Source organism: Lichenostomus cassidix, chromosome 3, assembly GCF_008360975.1.
Source record: "Lichenostomus cassidix isolate B80296 chromosome 3, HeHo_3.0, whole genome shotgun sequence".
Classification (NCBI taxonomy): domain Eukaryota; kingdom Metazoa; phylum Chordata; class Aves; order Passeriformes; family Meliphagidae; genus Lichenostomus; species Lichenostomus cassidix.
In genome coordinates, this window is record NC_139483.1 from 14449928 (window position 1) to 14470162 (window position 20235).

The 20235-nt window shown below is 42.0% G+C and overlaps 1 protein-coding gene across 1 annotated transcript in view; it reads right to left on the minus strand.

Moving 5' to 3' along the window:
• Positions 1 to 8578: 8578 nt before the first annotated feature.
• The window catches only part of MSH2 (mutS homolog 2), a 42020-nt gene continuing 30363 nt past the window's right edge, over positions 8579 to 20235 (minus strand). Inside the window, exons 9-16 of the mRNA XM_085054603.1 lie at positions 19316 to 19439; positions 18140 to 18290; positions 15172 to 15269; positions 13903 to 14148; positions 12185 to 12389; positions 11547 to 11794; positions 10721 to 10893; positions 8579 to 8982 (exon numbers count right to left, since the gene is read on the minus strand). Coding sequence (XP_084910729.1) covers positions 8812 to 8982; positions 10721 to 10893; positions 11547 to 11794; positions 12185 to 12389; positions 13903 to 14148; positions 15172 to 15269; positions 18140 to 18290; positions 19316 to 19439 — 1416 coding nt within the window. The 3' untranslated portion in view covers positions 8579 to 8811. The remainder of the gene's footprint in view (positions 8983 to 10720; positions 10894 to 11546; positions 11795 to 12184; positions 12390 to 13902; positions 14149 to 15171; positions 15270 to 18139; positions 18291 to 19315; positions 19440 to 20235) is intronic.

Below are 20235 nucleotides of genomic sequence, written 5' to 3' on the forward strand. Positions count from 1 at the left end.
GCCTCCTACAGCCTGTGTGCATGTCCACAGCAGAAATTACAATCTAACCCAGGCAGAGGCAGCAGCTAACACAGGTGGGGGATAACTCCCTGTGCACTGCCATGTGTGGGGTCAGATGCCCAAAGTCCTAAATCCAAATGTGGGAAGACCTGGGTGACTCTGGGGGAATTTGGGCTGCATTTGGGGGCTGTCCAGCATCCATGCCAGCAGACCCTTCTCCCAGGGCCATTCCTGCACAAACTGACTGAGAGGGATGGGAACACCAGAGGGGTGTCAGCACATCAGCTGGGGTGTTTTACCCATCTCTCACCTTCCTACCTCTCACTTTGGTCCCACCTGCAGGACACCTCAGGATCCAAACTCTGAGCAGGGGAATGGGTGCCACCATAGTGCTCAGGTAGTGCCCATCACCTGCAGTGCCACAGGGCCCCAGGAATGGCAACAGATGTGCAGACCAGGCACAGTGACATTTAGCTCCCCTGTCAGCCCAGAGCAGCATCCAGAGCACAGCCAGCATCCATCCCATTTGCAAACAGAAGATGGTTTGGCACTGGTGCCCAAAGAAGTGCTTCTGGATGCCCTTCAAGCAAATAAATACATAACAATTCCAGCAGAGGAGACTCAAAAGCTGTTTTTATAAGAACATAATTTCATTAAAGGTTTTTAATGAAATTGTCTTTGCCCAACGGAAGAAGAAGAGGGCTGGTGGGCTGGCAGGAGCCTGGCATTCAGGGTGACACTGCTGCTTGCAGCAGCTCTTCCAGAGAATCATAGAATTACATAATCATTAAGGTTGGGAAAGACCTTTAAGATCACCAAGTCCAATCACTAACCCAGCACTGCCACCACTGAACCATGTCCCTGAATGCCACATCTACATCACTGATAAATACCTCCAGGGATAGTGACTCCTCCACTTCCCTGGGCAGCCTGTTCTGATATTTAACAACCTCTTCCATGAAAATCTTTTTCCTAATATCCAATCTAACCATTTCCTCTCATCCTATTCATCTGGCACATTTCCCCTCTGCCTGCCCATCAACCCTTTGGCTCAGCAGTGGCACCATCCCCACATCTCCCACTTCTGATGAAAATGTGGTGCTGACACAGAGGATCTGCACAGTCTGCCAGGAGAGAAACAACCCCCACAAAGAAAATACTTCCAAGACATTGCTGGCACCCACAGATGCCCAGGGCCAAGGGGAAGATTTCTCAGGGCAAGAGATGACTTTGATATGCTCAAGTCAGCACCAGTAGCACCCCATAAAGCCAGAAAAATATGCACTCACTGCATTATTCAGCACTGTCAGTCACCTTTGCTCTAAAATCTTTTAAAACTCCAGAAACTGCAGCTGGATGTTATTAGATCAGTTCCATACCCTCCAGTACTTTTCTAGTACCCCATTAGTGTTTCATACACCATGCTGGCAGCTCTGGGGGTCTGGGAGCATCATTCTTCACAGAGCTTGTTCCTCCTTGGCTCGGTGCTTTCTTCTGCAGGCAGGAAATATGTTATGGGCAATATTAAAGCACCTGTAATGTGGATATTGAGACCGTGAGGAGAGCTCTGAGCAGGCAATATTTGCCTTGTGAGTAGTGTGGTGTTCAATTCAAACCACTAAGGTTTTCTCTGCTGTGGTTAAATGCCACAGGCTGTGGAGACACTCCAGGGAGAGACAAGTGACAGGTCCCCATATGGATTTTCCTTCCCCACTGCTGAACAAATTTAGCCATTCCAACCCCAATATATCATTGATAGACATTTCTGTCTGGACAGGATGTAGAGCTGCAAGCCACTAAAAATATGGGTTAGAATAACTGCTGCTCTCCCCAGAGAGGGGCTGAGTGGGGGGCTGAGGGTGACACCCAAGTGGTTTTATTTAGGATCCTGCTTCAGGGGGGAAACACAGAGCCTGTCTCCTTTCAGGACATCAACAAGGATGCCTGTCCATGTTCATGTACTTTTCCACTATAAACTGGATGATGACTGACATCTTTCTACATAGCTTTTCCAGCAGTGATTTTTGGCTGTTCAGTCCATTTTAAAATAGGAACTGCTGACTTTCAGGGTACCTTGAAGGTGAGAACTTATTTCTGTTAGGCTGGTTTCTTGCTGGTCTCTCAGAAACTGCTACAAGCAGAGCCCAGCCAGGGTTTTTCCACAGCCAAGCTCACACTCTGCCATAGGGACTCACATCCTACTCATCACAGCTTGTCCCCTCTCATGGATGTTTTTAACATGGCCTGACAGAGGGTGCAGAACAGTGGGGAAAAGCATTTCCAGAAAGGTTGATTTTCAGCAGGCACAAGACAACCTGATTGCAGTAAGCTTTCTGCCATCCAAGTCCTGGAGGAGTTCTGCCTGTGCACATTCAGGAGCATTGATCTTTGCAACCACCTTCCTCCTCAGCTGGAATTGAAAGACCCTGCTAGTGTGTACATGTTTTAAAAAGAAGAAATAAGACTATTTTCTGAGTGCAAGCAGCTTTGGTTGGTTGGTTGGTTGGTTGGTTGATTGGGGTGGCTTTTGTAGAGAAGCATGTGAAGGGCATCCAAAAATGCAGCCTGTCCCTCTCCCACCTGCCCACAGAGGATTTGCTCCCTGATCCTGCTTAGGCAGGCCTCAGAATGGGACTGGCCCAAAGCAGGCAGAGCAGATCAGGATTTCATACCAGGCACCCCTCACATGCTACTGTGTCCTCCTGGAAGGGCCAAAGAGCAAGTTTTCAGGCATTATCTGCAAATGTTACTCAGATTACTGCACTGGTTACCATACTCCCCCAAAAAAATCTTTGTTCACATAAAACACCTTCAAGCAGCCTGATGCCTTGCATGATGCCCTCTGACAAGGGAAACAGGAAAAGAAAAATCCTAAGTGCACGCCTTAGGATGCGTGGGAGGTGCAGCAAAGCCTTGGATGGTTTTATTTCCTCTCATGTGCACAGGATAAATAAGCATCTCGTCACTGATGGAGACCAGCTCTCATTCTTAAAAGAAACAGTAAAACTGAACTTTGTAATACTAATGGGTAAGATACTCATCAGCTTTCGAAGTTTTCCAGTAAGAAAATTACACTTTTATCTACAAACTACACTCCAGAGAGAAATTAAACCATTGAGAGCTACTGAGAGCACAACAGCATTAGTGTGGATTCATGGGCCAAATCAACAGCCAGTCTAATCTCAGGGTGAAAAAAAGCATTTACTTCATGCAGCTCCTCCAATTCACACTGAATGAGCACATCTCTTACAAGAGAGATTACAGAGTTAATCCCGTGTCTCTCTACAGCAGAAAGATAAACAGCACTGCAGTTTTCTCATAACCAGTGTTGTATCACAATACATCATGCTTGAAATCCAGCCATAGCAGCACAGAAAAGAGGGGCTTCTGCAAGGTTTCCCTTTCAGAAATTGATTCCCTTCCCAGAGTCTGGGAGGGGAAAAAAAAAAAAAAAAAAAAAAGTCATTAAAATGCTGAATGTAGGTGAAATGGCACATGAGATGACCAGGAGTTAGACTCACATCTGCTAGAGCCAGGTTAGCTCTGCTCCAGGTTAGCTGTGCTACTACACTGCAAGGTGGCACCAGTGCAGCAGGGCAGATCCGAGCTGGGGTCCCACAAGAGCTTCCTCCCTGGAAGATCAAATATTTTAAGCAATTACCCAGCTATGCAAGTGCTTCATAGTGCTGGTGGTCCACTGCCTGCTTAGCAAGTGCTGCTTGTTTTCTGGGGGAACCTCAAGCAGGTGGGTTTGGTCTCAGATTACTTTTTTAAAATAACTAGAGCAAAATGGAAGTGACAAAATGAGTGCTGAAACAGCACCTTCCAGAACACCTCCAGAGAAAGGCCAGCCTGTGCTGAGGCCAGGGCTCCTCCAGCAACCAGGATGCTCCCAAACTGGACCAAAGGAGACCACACCATGGACTCTGCACTATCAGAGCTACCCCAGCTGTCTGCTCCCAACTGGTGCAGCCACTCTTGCCATCTCAGGCTTTTGGGCCAGCATGAAAAAGTGCAGTTTTTAAACCCTGGGGGCTACTTGAGTTTCACTGGGGAGATACATCCACAGGGTGAGGGAGCATCTCACAGAGCTCACATGCACCTCCCTGATTTCCTACACCTACATCACCAGCCTTGGTGAATAATACACATCCTTTTATACAGCAGGCTTTTTTTTTTTTACCTTTTAATGTCATTGATTGCCACCAAGGTGTGAGTGAATTGCTACAGTGCATCCCAGTGTCCCTGAGTTGAATGATAAATGCCACAGTAGAATGAAGACATGAAAGATGACTTCCTGCAAGCGGAAAGAGAGCATGAGCTTGAAAAATCTATTACTGCCCAAGGTGAAAAGAGGAGCAATCAGTAGGTACAGAAACCAAAACTCCTACGCTGCTCTCCCAGGTCATGGCAAAAAAAAAGACTATAGCCAGAATATCTGCACTAAAATGAGCATCAGAATCATCTTGCTGGTAATTTGATGGGTGTTGAACATTGACATGAAGCTTGGTTTTTATTTTTACCTTCTTCATTAGCACATCAAAGCATAAGGAAACTACTTGCCATTACACTGAGACCATGAAAACCAAGGAAGGGACATTCAGGTCAGCATCAACCTGCAGCAGAAAGACACGAGGAAGAATTACTGAAAATATCCAGGCAATAGAGAATTGCTTCTAAACAGCATTTCCCCAATCACCTAAACCCCACAAGGCTTGCACCATGGTAACACATGCTGTCATTCCTTGCAAGCCTTGGGACCACATTCTGACAGCTACATTTTTGATCCTTAGTAGAGTGTTTTTTGTTGAACCACAGGCCCTGGGGAGGAGGTGCAGCCCATGGCTAGGTTTGCTGGCTTGCTCTGTCTCCCTGCAGTACCTGCACAGGGAGAGCACATCCCCAGGCAGCTCTGGATGGGGTCAGGGGGTGCAGAGAGGTTTAAAAGCTTGGACTGTCCACTGTCAGAGGCATCACAGCAGTGTGGGAACAGCCACACAAGGGAAACCAGCAGGCATGCTGAAAACACTGACAATCTCTGCTCTGAAGTCCACAGTGGTGGACACTTTCCTGAAGTTCTGTGCACAGAAAGAAAGGTGCAAGACAGAAGACATTTCAAAATCTCAGCATGAAAAAAATCACATTCCTCAGGGTACAAAGCAGCATCTTCAGGCAGGCACAGACACTTCAGGAGTGCTGCTCTGCCACAGTGACATGCAGCAGCCCTAGCCCTCCCTGGGCAGGGCTGCTCTTTGCCATTGCCAGAGTCCCCAGCAACTCACATGGGAACAGTTGTCTAATTTTGGGGAAAAGAAAGAGCATATTGAAGCCACCCCCTGTGCAAGCATTATCACCCTGACAAGCAATGACTTTGCAGTGTGCAGCAGGACGGGGTGGATCAGCAGGGGAAATGTTCTCATAAGCACAGGCTATTTATTCTCAGCTTTTCCCTGGGCTCTTGTTTAGCACAGCTGGTTTTGGTGTTCCAACTGTCCCCAGGAAGACAGAACGATTACATCCTTAAGGAAACTGCCACAGGCACCCAGCAGCCTAAACCAGGCGCCAACCCTTTTTACTCCACAAAGGCAAAAAAGCAAACACATTTTCTCACCTCGAGGAAAGCACTACTCACTGCAGCTGCAACGAACACAACCTGTCACCTGCTTTACACTATTGTTTCCCTCAGCTACAGGCACTACTTCTGGGTCAAGTGACAAGGGACACTGTGTCAGGAGGGTGAGTCCCAGCTGCCACTAAAAATGATCAGAAATTGTCACTTCCCTCTTTACCAGCAGAAGTTGTTCGCTCTCAGTTTGACTGGCAAAGCAGCACATTCGGGGACATATCTAAACCTGCCCTACTCCATGCAAATAAAAAGCACTGCTGGCAGCTGAGAGAGAGACACACACACATAAAAGAAGTACTGCAAGGTGCTCCCCTGTGTACAGGAACAGGGCAAGAGCTTGGCAGTAGAGAGAAAGGCAACAGGCTGGGAAATGCAGCTGCAAGGCTGAGAGAGGAACAGGAATATCTGAGAGACAACTGCAAACAAGGCTCTGTCAGCAAACAGCATCGAGAGCTAAATTGTACCTGCAAGGGTTGGAGCATCTCAGAAAGATGACAGCACCTCTCCCCTGTGTTTTAAGGCTTCAGGCACCTGAGGCTGCTTGTTTTCCTTCTTCCCAGGTCAGCAAGAGGCAAAGAATTCAATGCATGACCTCATGCTACTTCAGACACAGAGCAGCAACTGCTCTCCCTTGATTTTTCAAATAAATCTGCCCTACTGTAGAATAGCAAGACCAACTGTCCCACTGCTTTGTAGCCAGAGAAATTCTCAGCCAGGTGTTTGAAAATTCATCAAATTAATGCCATGTAAAGCCAGTTTAAACTGTCACCTGCACACAAAGAGGTTGAACTCCTGATCACCTAAAGTGCTGACAGATGATGAAAGGAAAAATAATTCCCCCAGTATTTGCTCATGTCCCCCCTTTTGTTTTACCTCACCTAATGGAGTTTTCTTCATAAAGAGCCTTCTAGATGAACAGTAACAGCAGAGGCCAAAAAGACCACTTGCCTGCAGCAAGCATTCAGTGACAAGCTTTCTCACGTGAATGAGCAAAGAGAACTTTGCATCTTTATTCAAGGGTAACAGTACATGGCCTCACTGCTCCTCAACAGCCTCGTTACTTTCTTTTGAAACTTTGATAATCTTTGCATCCTTGGCACAGCTCTGTAATAAGCAGACAAGTTCTGGAATCGGTCCTGCCCCATAGGTACATTTCTGAACAAAAAGCTAAATTGGAACTAGCAAAAATAGCCACCCGCCTGCTCACATGAAATCACACTACCTGTAACCCAGTTTGCAAGCAGTACTGACATATGGAGACTTAACCCTGCTTGATCTTCTCTTGCCTATATCCAGCAGCAGAAGGAGGGGGAAGTGTAGTGTAGAGGAGGAAACAGTTCAAAAGATTAGTTTTAAAATCTGGTTAACTTGCACCCTTCTTCGCTGTGAGTGCTGAAGAGCATGAGAAAAACGTAATCTTTTTTGCTGCAGATACACAAGTCCCTTCCTGAAGCACAAAGGTGCTGCCCAGAGCTGGTCCATCCCTCCCAAATAACACAAAAGCACCCCTCTCACCTTCAGATGGGCAAATCTGGTCACGCAAGAACAGCTCTATCAGCCTCCAACTGCAACACAAAAATAACAGCAGCCTGTCCTCAGCACACCGCAGACACATGGAACTGATGCACCACGTGCAGAAAGGGAGGAGTGGACACAAAGAACAAAAACAAGGGGGACTGAGTGGAACTGGGAGTTGGTCCAAAGCAGAGAAGTGGCCCCTCTTGCTAGTGGCAGCTCGGTGAGGAACTCCTTGGCTAAGAGTGCTATAGACACCTAAAGTGCACACAGGACCAAAGGGAAAACAGAATTTCCTGGAAGGGATGACCTCGGAAGGGTTCATGCCTGTTCCCATGGTTACATGATCACGACACCAAGCAAGGGGCATCAAACCACAGGGATCTGAGCATACACAGGAAAAGGCCATCAGTACCAGCCACTCCAGTCTCTCACAAGAACTGCCCATTTCTAGCAACAGCTAAAGCATTTTGAGCCAACATTTTTTGATACCTTAGTGTTTGAAATAATCAAATTTGCAAAAACATACATTTTTTGTTACTTTATGCAACAGATTTTTTCATTCACACACTTTTCCAGACCATGCATCAACTGTGCTGTTTGTAAATGTACATCTATTTTTGTCTTTTTAAGTAGAATGCATTTTAATTTAAAGGCCAGAAAGGTGTTATGCTTCACCCAAACCTCTCAAACAAGTCATTACTGCTTCTGTTAAAACACAGATCTAGTATGTCCCAGCTCCAGTCTAGTTACAAGTATTATCCAACAGCAACTTGAACATAGCACCTCTTTTAAGACTATTTAAATGTTTAAATGCAGACCACTGAAACACATTAATCCCTGACACAGGGCTGTAGCACAACTTTAACAGCAGCACTGCTGTCCCCAGCACACACCCACTGATGCAATCTCTGAACACAGCAAGTGTCTGCCTAACATCTTCAGCATGATTTTATTCCTATCATCTCCTGTGACAAACACCTTTTCCCGTTAGTCTTTCAACACTGACAGTTTTAAATATAGGTAGTATTCTTCAGGTACAATTTAAAATGCTAAATTTCCAGGAGAAAATAAACTTGTACCAGCATGCTTCCAAACTGTGAGACAAGTACATCAGAGAAAAATCAATGCATTCTTACTTTTCAGGCAGAGCTCACCAATTATGACCATCTCAGAAGCTCCAGTTAAACTGTAACTTCACCCCAGCCTCTGCTTACATTACAAAACCACCAAAATATGCAAGTTATCACAGCTCAGGCAGGAACAGCTGGTCTGTAGTATATTCAAATCAAGTGTTACCATTCACACAGCAAACAAAAAAAAAAAATCCCACCCACCCGCCTCACCCCTCCCCAGCCCTGTGCAGGTAAAGTACACACACAAAAAATTTCTGACAAATCAGAAACATCTGTTTGGAAAAGACCAAAGATTATGGAGTCAATATGAAAAAAACAATTTTATTGCAGACTTCTAGAATGACACAATGATCCCAACTAAAGCAGGAATCTGGCACATAATATGCTCAGAATTTTTTACAAAATAATTACAATCCAAGAAAAAATGCCTACATCAGTACAAGTATCATTAAGTATAAAAGCTACAAGACAAGAAAATTATAGTTCTTTCAATACAAAATATGCTTCAACAACTGTATCCTGTTCTCACACATTTCATGATGTAACTTTCGTTCGAGAAATGATTTCATTCACAAAACTGTTGTTCTTTGCCAGCACATCATTTCTCAGCTGTTTCAACTTGATTTTGATGTCTTCTTCTGACATATCTGTCAGGGGCAACGCTTTCACTTTACAAAGGAAATCCTGAATTATCTTTTCACCTTCCTGAAATGGAGAGAACAGAAGGAAAAGAAAACATAAAGGATGCTTAGATTGCAAGCAGGAATTTTCCAAAGATACAAAGTATTGTTCATCAGCAGAAACTCAGTGCCGGCAAAAATCATGGTTATTTTCATCCTTGCTATCAAGTTCTGAGTTCCAGAACAAACCACTTATACTGGCACCAGGAGTTCTTTCTCAATACTGGAGCAAAAAACACCAGTTTGTCAGCATAAATACAGTATTTAACACTGTGATCTCCTATAAGTGTTGCACATTTCATTCCAGTGTGCAGCCACTTGAGGTGAGGACTGCCAGCAATAATAGCACCAGAATGGTCATATTACCCCAACTAGTTACTTCTAGAAGGGACCATCAATCAAAAGCAATGCTTCAATATGCAAAAGGAAAGAAGAAATTGTAACCAAGCAACTGCAGAGTGGCCGTCACCAAGGAGAACAGATGATAATTAAGCTTTATGCATATGCTTTTACACAAACAGGCAAAGTGGAACTTCTAAACAATCTGACTTGAATAGCAAGAACAAACATTGCAATGAACAGTATTCAGAATCCCTGTATTGGAAACAATTGGTCCAGAATGCAGATGTTTGCCTAGTCCTCTACCTTCCAGAATTGTACAAAAAAGTGTATTTAGTTTCCCTCTTATCATTTAAGACTGATGCAGTAGTTCTCAGTGCAGAAGTTTCCAAAAAGTAATAGCACCCTTTTCCCTCTACACATGATGTTAACCAAAGCAGACAAATTCTCTGGGCAAGACATCTAAAGCTCTGCCATTCTATTGCCTAGAGAGTTTATGGAATATTATGTGTTACTGAAATACCCAAGAATAAAACATGATGCTGTATTTGTCACAAGTGTTTACCACATCAATTTAATTTACACCAACTTAGGACCATGCAGTCAGGTCCAACTAATCTGAAAACCCCTTCACCATGACACCTGACAGAGGAAAGGTAATAGTGGAGTAACTGAGGTAATTGGAGGGAAAACCTCCTGGCAATAAAAAGTAGAACCAGAGATTGTTCACCTACAACATCAGATCCACTTACTGAGCCAGTAACAACAAATGCAGTTGACCTCTGAAACTGAAAATAAATAGCAAAGGCTGTAACAGCAAAGGTTTACAGCAAAAGCTTTTTAATTGTAAGGAGTGCTTGGATTCAGATTTTCTCTCATGAACAGAGCTGTACATGCTGGGCTCTAAGAAATCAGCATTTATGAACCCTCAAATAAGGGGGAGCAAAACCAGGTGTGACCCAACTGCAGAGTCAAGAGTATTCCACACAATGGTAACAAAAGCTGCATCTTAAGTCCCAAGAAACTTTGAACACAACTAAATAGTCAACAAAAGTGATGAACACAAAATTCTGGCTTGGTTCCCAGCATAAATAAAACTCCACAGGACAGATAGGCATAGTCCCTTGTATAACTCAAGCTGTACTGCTGAGCGTTATTCTTTAAGAAAAAAATAACTTTCAATCTCATTACTATGTTTGTAGATAAAATTCTTGCCTATGCTAACTTGAAATGAATCTAAACCAAAACCTGCTATCCCTGAACATCTCTTTAACTCCTAATGAGCATCATAGCCAAGACATTTTGTAATGAAAAAATGTATTATAGGTAATTATCCTCAAGCTTTGGGGGAATCTGAATCCTTAAACCATTTTGCTTGAGCTATTCCAGCAAAACAGATTTTAAAAATATTTCTGATAGCAAACCTCTCTTTCTCTGTATAATTTTTTGGCTGGTGGTTCTCCTTCAGATTCCTTGGACTTGCCAATGTTTTGAAACTCCTCCAGCTCCAATGCTTTCTCTCTTGCACTTTCTATCACATGTTTTGGGAAAGCTGCCAACTCTGCTACATGTATTCCAAAACTCTGGTCACAAACACCTGGATGCAGAGAAAAAAACCCAACAGTTAAGAATTCTCAAAAGATGATATGGTTACACAGAGATGATATGAACACACTTGTAGTAGCTCTCTGTTCTGAAGAATTAAGTGTGTGACATCATTTGGTTCTCCCCAACACTTGCTGATTTATCTTTTCTACCTCACACAATAACACAAACTAAAGAATATGCTCTTATTTAATTAAGCTCTGTTAGAGCAGTAATTGCAGAGCTCCAAAGTGCTTCAGGAAGAAATGGAAAACTCTTCAGGCAGAGAGAATTTCCCTCTTGTACGTGAATGAAATTGAACAATTATTTTTATTAAAGTATTTTGGCACAGTCTGTAGAATATAATAATTTGCATGTTTTTAAATATATACCTCTCACATTTATTCTATATATGTGTGTGTATGGGCAAATATTAAAAATGTTGCCTTCTAAATCCCCCCTCTCCTCCTTTGCATCTGCACCATGTAACTCCTCAGTCTCCAGACATCACACAAGGACAGAGCTCCTGCCACACACACTATGGACAGAGAAGAATGTATCTATTACAAACCCTAAGTCTGGAGTATGACATGAACTTTTGGGAGGATTTTTTTCCATTAAGATTTTTCTCTCTCAGGGCAAAATGAGGTTTAGACACAGTCTTACCTTCCTTGACACGATAAAGCATGGTCAGTGTGTCATCGCTGGTCAGAGCAGTGACATGCAGGTTATTCACTGTTGGCACTTGGTCAGCAAGAGCTGTCAGTTCATGGAAGTGTGTAGCAAACATAGCAAAACCACAGATTTTGCTGGCAATGTATTCTGAGATAGCCCATGCTAAGCCAAAGCCATCGTAGGTGGAAGTTCCTCTTCCCAACTCATCAATGATTATCAGGGAGTTCTCAGTTGCTGTCCTAAAAGCACAAGAGCATTTTATAATGTTTGATAGCAGCATGAACCCTGGATACTGGAGTATTACAAGTTATACCATGGATGCATAGCACAGAAGAGGCAAAAGATCCTTCTTGTCTACTTAATAACACGCAAATAAACCTCAAACACAGGGTCACACAGATCATTTCAAATTAAGTTCTCTGTCACATTTAGACTTTGGCCTCTTGGTAGCAGCTCTTCATTGACCACTGGAATAAACAGAAGCCTACCTCAAGAACCTCTGAACCAGCTAAAAAGAACTTGAGATCCTCCACTAAGATTCCACAAAAGAAAAATCTTAAATGCATCTTTCTTAGGCTCTTTTCCCATCAACCCCAACCAACACAAGCAAATCAAAGCATGGGACTTGCCTAAGGATTGAAGCAGTTTCCAGCATTTCAGCCATGAAAGTTGACACTCCTTTCAGCTGACTGTCTCCTGCTCCCACCCGAGCCAGGATACAATCCACAATGGTCACTTCTGCAGAGTCACAGGGCACAAAACACCCAATTTGGGCCATAAGAACTATCACCCCTGTCTGTCGGATGTATGTTGATTTTCCCCCCATGTTAGGGCCTGCAGAAGAAATGTTCCAAAAATCAATTTCAAAAGCATCGTCTTTTTGCAATTTGACAGTTCTTTTAAAGGAGAACAGGCTCTAAATTCAAACAAAGAATGGTTAAAGTTATTATTCCCTTGCCAGAAAAGAGCAGCAAACTCGTCTAACAGGTGCAACAAGTGGCTTCAGGGCTAACAAGGCTTTTTTGTCTAACTGAATGCTGCTTCTTCAAAAGAAACGTGATCAGAGAACATTAGGGGCCTTCATTTCAAAAACATAAGCAGTCATCTAAAACATGTGTTCATACCTCAAACTAATAAGCTTTAAATTAAAAATCATCGGTATTTTTGCTTAAGAATTGCAATAATTCATTTTCACCTCAAACAACTATTAAAATTTCTCTGTAAAAATAAAACAGCTTTGTTACAGCCTGGGTACATGCTAATAAGTAATTTAAAATCAGCAAACCAGGATATTAATTAGTTAATTGTAACTGAAGTACAAATGAAATAAAAAGTATTATCCAGAGAACTGATCATTAAAACTAATTTTACGCTTTTGCTAACCAGAAAAAGAAGCGTGTTACCATGCATTTACTCAGTTTTTCTGTTTTTCTTTTTGATTATGTTAGAAGTGTTCATTAATCATTCTCTAATTTCAGATCTTTGTTACTCAGAACGTATGTCAAGGACATCTGGATGGAAATTAAGATTGAATTAAATCTATAAACACTAAAAATGTTTTTCTGTGTAGTAAAATCATCTTAATTACACCAGAGAAAAGGGTAAAAAATGGCACAGTTGTTGAAACATGTTCTGCATTTTAAATCAACTTTAATACTTCACAAAGAAAACACTAACAAATAGGTTGCTTAAAATCTTGCCTACAAAAAGTGCCTGTGTGGCTACAGTACAATTGATGCCTAGTGGAATTTTCCAAATCACTTTAGCAGGGTCAGGCTTTCCAGCTCCTGAGGTTGCCTGGCTTGTGGAGTTACAGTCACTAAGGCAAAAATAGACAGTTTAAGGAAGGACTAATTTCTTATTTTCTACTGTCCTAGCAGCCTCTCTTTTCTTCACAAATGACTCTTTGTAAATTAGTGATCCCCATGTCCAAACAGTGCACTACAACTAAACTCACAATAACCAATTCCATTACTATTAATTTGGATGATGAGAAATATGCCAGTACATACACAAACATTTAGAATATCCACAGTCAAATGTAACATTTCACATGAACACTGTGGACAATTTTTAAATATAATCAATAACAGAAATAAATAATAGCTTACAAATACCCTCCCCTTCTTTTCCAGAGCTAAATCTTATTCCCCATGCAGAAAGATATGTAACTTGCTATCTGCTCGCCCTTGATGAGAGAAGCTGTTTTGACAGAATTTTATTAGGTTGCTGATTTGTTTTGCTTGTTGTTGGTTTGTTCTTTTTTTAAAAAAAGACATAATTATTGGAAATACTCGCGACATTTACGTAGTAAACAACAAACAAAAAAGAGAACAGAAATATTTACCAGTGATAATGTGGAACATCTGCTTGCCCTTCTCAAATGTAATGTCATTGGGGATGAAGGCCACCTCATCCTGCACCTCGATGCAGGGGTGCCTGGCGCCCTTGAGCACAATCCTGCCCTGTCCCTTCTCCAGGATGACCGGGCGGACGTAGGGCACTGGGGCTCCGTTGGACACGTGGGCAAAGCTGACAATGGCATCCAGCTGAGCTATCACATCGTTCATCGTCTGGATGGGCTCTGCATACCCTGGTTTGGATTGAGGAGATACAAATTCAGTGCCATTAGCTGCTCTTTTGCCCCAGATGAGAAGGTATCTTGAAGCCTGTACTGAGTTCATCAAGTTAATTCATCTGCAGTAACAATTTTGTCAAAGATGGAAGTCACCTCCTGTGAAGGATGTTTAGGATGTAATCCTAAAGCTTCCATGCCTTGAATACCAAGGGGACTTCTTCAGACTAAGGAAGAGGTGAGGCCAGGTTGGTTATTTTCCCTACTGGAAATCCAGTATGTTTCCTTCCTGAATAACACACTGCATTCTGATGCTTGTGCAAGCAAAGACACCATGGACACAGCACAGACAGCTCAGACCCAGCAGACATCTATGTTTATGTGAATGCTGGGAGGGAGAGCTCTGTCAGATGCCATGTCTGTGAGAGCAGCCTAGATGGCCCAGCATCCCATACCAGCTTTTAAGTTTTGGTGTCTGGTTTTCTTGAGTGAAAGGGATGAGGGACTGAAGTCTACAGCCTAAATTTGTCAGTGACTCTTCTGCTTTTGGTGAAGGATAGTAAAGAATGCCCTGTAAATAGGCAATCTTGGAGCAAAGCATGTGGAAATAACTTAGGAAACCAATATTTTTTATTGCCATATAAGCAATGACTAACTTGATCTTATATTGCACATCAATGCTCTTCACAGACCTCAGATCCCACTCCTTCAGTTCTCTATTGTCCTTTACCTCTTCTGCTGTTTGGGTGAAGATGCCCAGTCAGGGAGGTAGGTGGAGGACAGATGTGGCCTTTAGTGCCTTTTTTTTGTTCCTATTATGGGATTAGCATTTGCACACACCTCATCACTGCACATTTGCAGCAAAGCATCTGGCCACACAAGACAATTTATACTTCAAACTTTCAACAGCTGTCTGAAAGCCACACCTCACTTTTCACACTAATTCCTTGGGCAACGTTACAGTTTGTCTCTGTAAAAGACCATCAAAGTCTCCCAGCACTCCAGACTGTGACACATGTACATCAACAGTGGCATATTCACCTGAAGCAATGTTAATGATTTCCTTAACAATTGCATCCTGAGCCTCTTCATACTCTTCCCTGTTTCTTATATATTCTTCATTGATGGTGTTGAGTTTGCTGCAAACAAAACAAGAGTATTTAGAAGCTGTGATGCTCTGCCTTCACCTGCAATGCCAAACTTTTGGCCTCCTCATCTGGGAGTCAATACCCAGTGTCCCACCTGTTCTAACAACAAGGTTCAGCACAAGGACCACGAAGCAACCAACCTACAATTCATCCACACCAGGAGAGCCTCTAGATTAATTCCAAGTTAAGGATCATCCATACAGGTCAAACCAGCAATTCTGGTATCAACACACGATTCTTAAAAACATCTTAACAGTAGTTGTTTGTTACAGAGATGCTATGTGATAAGGACTAGCTCTTAAAACTTTATTTCTGGCTATTTTACTACATTTTGCAGCTAAGCAACTGTGTGATTAGTCCAGAGTCCTACAACAGGCTTATCAGATCTGAAGGCATTGACTTTATTCATTTAGTAAAAGCCTCAGTGAACTACTGTCACGAAGAACAGGTTCTGGTCTTCAAACTAAAGTAACCTGAAACCAAGAGAAGAGTTTAAACAAGTATTTATTCTTCCCAAGTTCATCTCCTAAACAAAGAACAGAGTCTGCAAGACTAAATAAGAAACACTCAAGTAGTGTGCCCACACTACAGGCAGAAGTCAGTCTTGTGCTTCTAGTACCACCTACAGAAGCAACTATAACTTAACTAAGCACAAAGAAGTCTGTTTTATTAGTGATGCATGGGCTGCTTCCCTAAGGGAAAGTAACAGATGACACCGTGCAGGTTCTAAGTACATCTTCTCAGTTACAGAAAAGCCTAACTCCATCACACATTTAGATTAACAACATATTTATAACCAAAAAAAGCTGTTCTAAATTTCAGGGATGTTTTTACAAAATATCCTCTGAGTAAATGTTAAAACTAAACGCAATTAAGGTTTACACTTTGTTCATTTAAGCAAATTGGTGCGAAATACACCAACATATTGGTTGGTGGGAACCAATATGTTTGCCCTCCTTTTCAAAAATAAGGATTTATAACTCTGGAAGTGAAACAAGTCACTATTGGTCATAGCCCTGGCTTTAAACAACGTTGACCTGCAGGCAGTGCTCCTCACACTCGTGTGTCCATCAAGATCTCAGTGAAGTCACCCCCCTGCTGACCTCATACACAGAGCAGGAGCAGCAGGGCTTGTCTGAAACACACTGCACCATACATGACTCTGCTGCTCTCACCCTTCCATGGAACACATGCAGGAGGCTTAAAAACTAGTTTTATCCCGGATCTGCCACTGACAGACAAGGAGGAACTTGTCAGGAGGCTGAAGTCCAGTTAGAGGCTGACTATTAGCAGTATTTCCTAGAGGTCATACTGGGGCTGATCCTATTTATGCCTTGATTAACAGCCTGAACAATGGGACTGAACACACTCTCAGCAAGGCTGTGAACAATACCACAGGAAGGAGGGCTGGAATGTGTGGAGGACAGGGCTGCCATTCATTGGGATAACTACAGACTATGTGAGAAATAGGTGAACAAGAATTTCAGCACAGGTAAATCCAAAGTCCTGCACCTGGGATGAAATAATTTGCAACAATGCAAACTATATTCCACATGGCTATAGAACAACAACAAAGAAATCATAAAATCCTTGAGGGACCCAGGGGACATGAAGCTGAACACAAGCCAATAGGGTGCCCCTGAGGTAGAGAATGGCAAGCCCATGCTGGCTGCACCAGCTGGAGTGGACCCAGCATGCTGAAGGAAGTCATTCTTCCCTTCTATTCAGCACTCCTGAGGTGACATCTCTAGTCTGGGGCTTTTTCTTCCCAACACTGAGCCTGGAGCAGATGGCCAGCACAAAGGTACAGAGCTGGAACACATGGCACATAAGGACAGGCTGAGAGAAACTGAAGTCAGCCGGGAGGGAAGAGGCAACAGACCCTTCTTGGAGATGCAGAGCAAAAGAATGAGATGCTAAGACCCCAAGCTTCTGCACGGAAAATTCTCATTAGTTCTGATTAGGAAGGTTTTCATAAATAGTAATTCAGCATTGGAACTTGTGCTCCATGAGGCTGTGAAGGATGCTTAGGAGGATGGAATCCTGGGCAAGGCCTTGGGCTACCTCATGAAAGCTTGAGATAAGATCCAGTTTCCAAGGTGCATCTGCTTTGAGTGAGGGGAAAAAAGTAGCCTTCAGCCTGAGTTATTGCCCAATTCTGCACATGCAACTTTCTAGTTCATTTGCTCTGTATAAAAACACTGAAGAACAGCGAGCTATCTGATGACTGATGCAGCCTTTGCTCCTGCTAAAATGCCCTAGAAGAGCTGAAATTCGATGAAAAAATATAGACTTTTAAGCTGATCTGTGACAGAACTGCTGTCCAGACAAAGGCACACTGAAACAGCCTGAATGCAATTAGCCTGAAGACTTAAATTTTTTAACAGCTCAATCAAAAGAGCCACAGAATTGAAGTTCAATATACAGGACTAACAGAAATTAGACAGTGATCTGGAACAAAGGGGAAAAAAAAAGGTAATCACCAACAAAATTGCTGCATGTCATCTTTGGTGATAAACATAAATAGCTCTTTCCCTACTGCAGCTTGTGTCTGTATAAACACTCACAGTAAAAGCAATTATGATACTTGCTGCAGCTAAAACAGAGAAATTAGCCCAAGTCAAAGGACCAAAAATAGATAACAGTTGGCAATACAAACGGAGAATGCAGCTTTTAACATAAACTCTATGACTGTTCTTCCCTCATGCCAGTCTTGCTCAATATTTCAATCTGTGAGCCAATTAAAAAGGTGAAAATTTGCCATTCAAGATGTAGGGAATCCAGTTTATCGGCATAACTTAAAAGGAACAATTCTGTTACTTTCAGAACAGGCTTGAAAAGCTACCAGTACCACTGCATACCTGTTAGTGAATTTCACACCATTCTTCTGTGTATCAATGATTCCATATTTCGAATTATTACGGAGAGCTTTCTCCTCCTTACAAGTTACTCGAAAGTGATGTCCAAACTGTGAATTTGTCTCCAGTTTGATGCTTTTGCCAGCTTCCAAACCTTTCAGATGAAAAGAAAGGAAAAGAAAGCAGCTGTATCATCACCAATCCTGCAGCCTGTGCTATTTCTGCTCACTAACCCCCAGCTCCCACAATGTAGCCTCTCTTAGATGACCTAATTCAGTAGACTTTCTTTGGTTCTGTAGAGGTATGAGAAATACTCAAACCCAACACAAGTGTACAGATTCATCCTCTGTTCTTACTTTAAAATGCTCTCAAACTGCATATTGAAATGAGGCTCACAATGATTGTATTGCTGGGAATTCTCCAGGAAGGTGAAAAATGCTCACAGCACACAGCAAGGACATTCTGTATTGCTGCTGTTCAGCACAGCACCTGTACTCTTGTGAACCTTCTGCTAACACATAGATCTCTTACAAGATTTCTCATTCCATCCCTACCCAATCTTAGCTTTCCTTCTTTTCATCCAGGTATCACCTTTACACTAAAAAAAAATGCAACCTCTTAAAGATGTAACCCAAAACAACCATAGTGTTGCCAATTTTCCTGGCCATATTTGCATTAAAAGTTGGTGGCATTTTTTAAAAGTTGCTCTTTGAATGCCTGATTCATCAGCTGCACATGGAATTTTTTGCATAGGATAATCAATTCTTTAAATGTCTAATTTGCTTACACATTACATTTTGCAAGGAATGTCAAAAGAAAACTGAATGAACACTGAGGATAATGAAAAGAGGGGAAAAATATCTCTCAGTGCAGGTCTTTAAAGAATGTAAAACAGAACTAGACTTAGCCAAGATTTGATGAGTTACAGTTCTACAAAATGCATTCTGCAATGTATATGATAATTTCTGAAATATTTTGCAATGTTGTTTAAAAAAAAAAGGGCAAGTTATAAACCAAAAATCACTGTTTTCAATGGTTTGTACAGTGACAACCAAAGTCACTCAACTCAATAATAAAAAAATGCAAAAAACCCTTTAACCCCTTTATACTAGTTTTCATCACTCAATTGCAAAACATTTTACAAAAGAGGTAAGAATCAAAGGCAGTTCTAAACCCTACCTAGTTCTTTGGCTGCAGTCTTTAGTAAGGACTGCATTTTTTCTTCCAGTTCATTCATTTTCTCTCTTAATTCTGTTAAATTAGGATCAAAAGAAGCCTTGACAAGAAATTCATGATTCTCCACCTAGGGAAAAATAACAAGAAAAAATTCATATGAATATAGGCAACAAAAAAAAATCATCTCCCTGATCATACACAGTAAAACGAATTTACTTAATAATTTACTCAATTCTTTTATATAGATACATAATGTTGTCACACAATGTTTTTTGTGATAGTTGGTGTCTGGTTCAACTGCAAAACAAACACATCTCAAATACTTGTTTTCTCAAATAATACACTTTGTACAAGCAAAATACACCAATTTAACCAACTCCTTTCTGCTGAAATGGAGTTGTGTGCACAGTTATTTACCAACAAATAAATAAGCAGTAGGCAGGGCAAAAAGGAAAGTCAGAGGAAATGAAATTGTTATGTACATAATCTGTCTGCTACCCTGGACTTAGGTAGCTCATCAAGACAGAGTGTAAAAGGATGGGATGTTTCAAAAAAAGAAGCCTTTGGAAATGCAAGTTTCTGAAACAGTGATTTCTGCCCCAAAAGAGACTGTAGAGGTTAAGGAAAGAACCTACACAGTATCACCAAAAAACCTACCAATTTCAACCCAGTTCTTGAGTTGAAAAGCAGACACAGTTCCTTCTAAGCTTAACCTTTTCAGAGGCAAGGATGAAGTATGCTGTATTTAATCTTTTTTTTCTCTCTTCCCCGTGCTTCCACTGCCAGGTGGCTACATACCAAAAGCACCAACAAACTTTGAAGCTGCCCTGACTTGAGGAGGAGGTTGGAGTAGATGGTTTTTCAAAGGCCCTTTATGCTTCTGTGATAGATAGGAATGGAAGTGACAGTTTCTCAACTTTTAT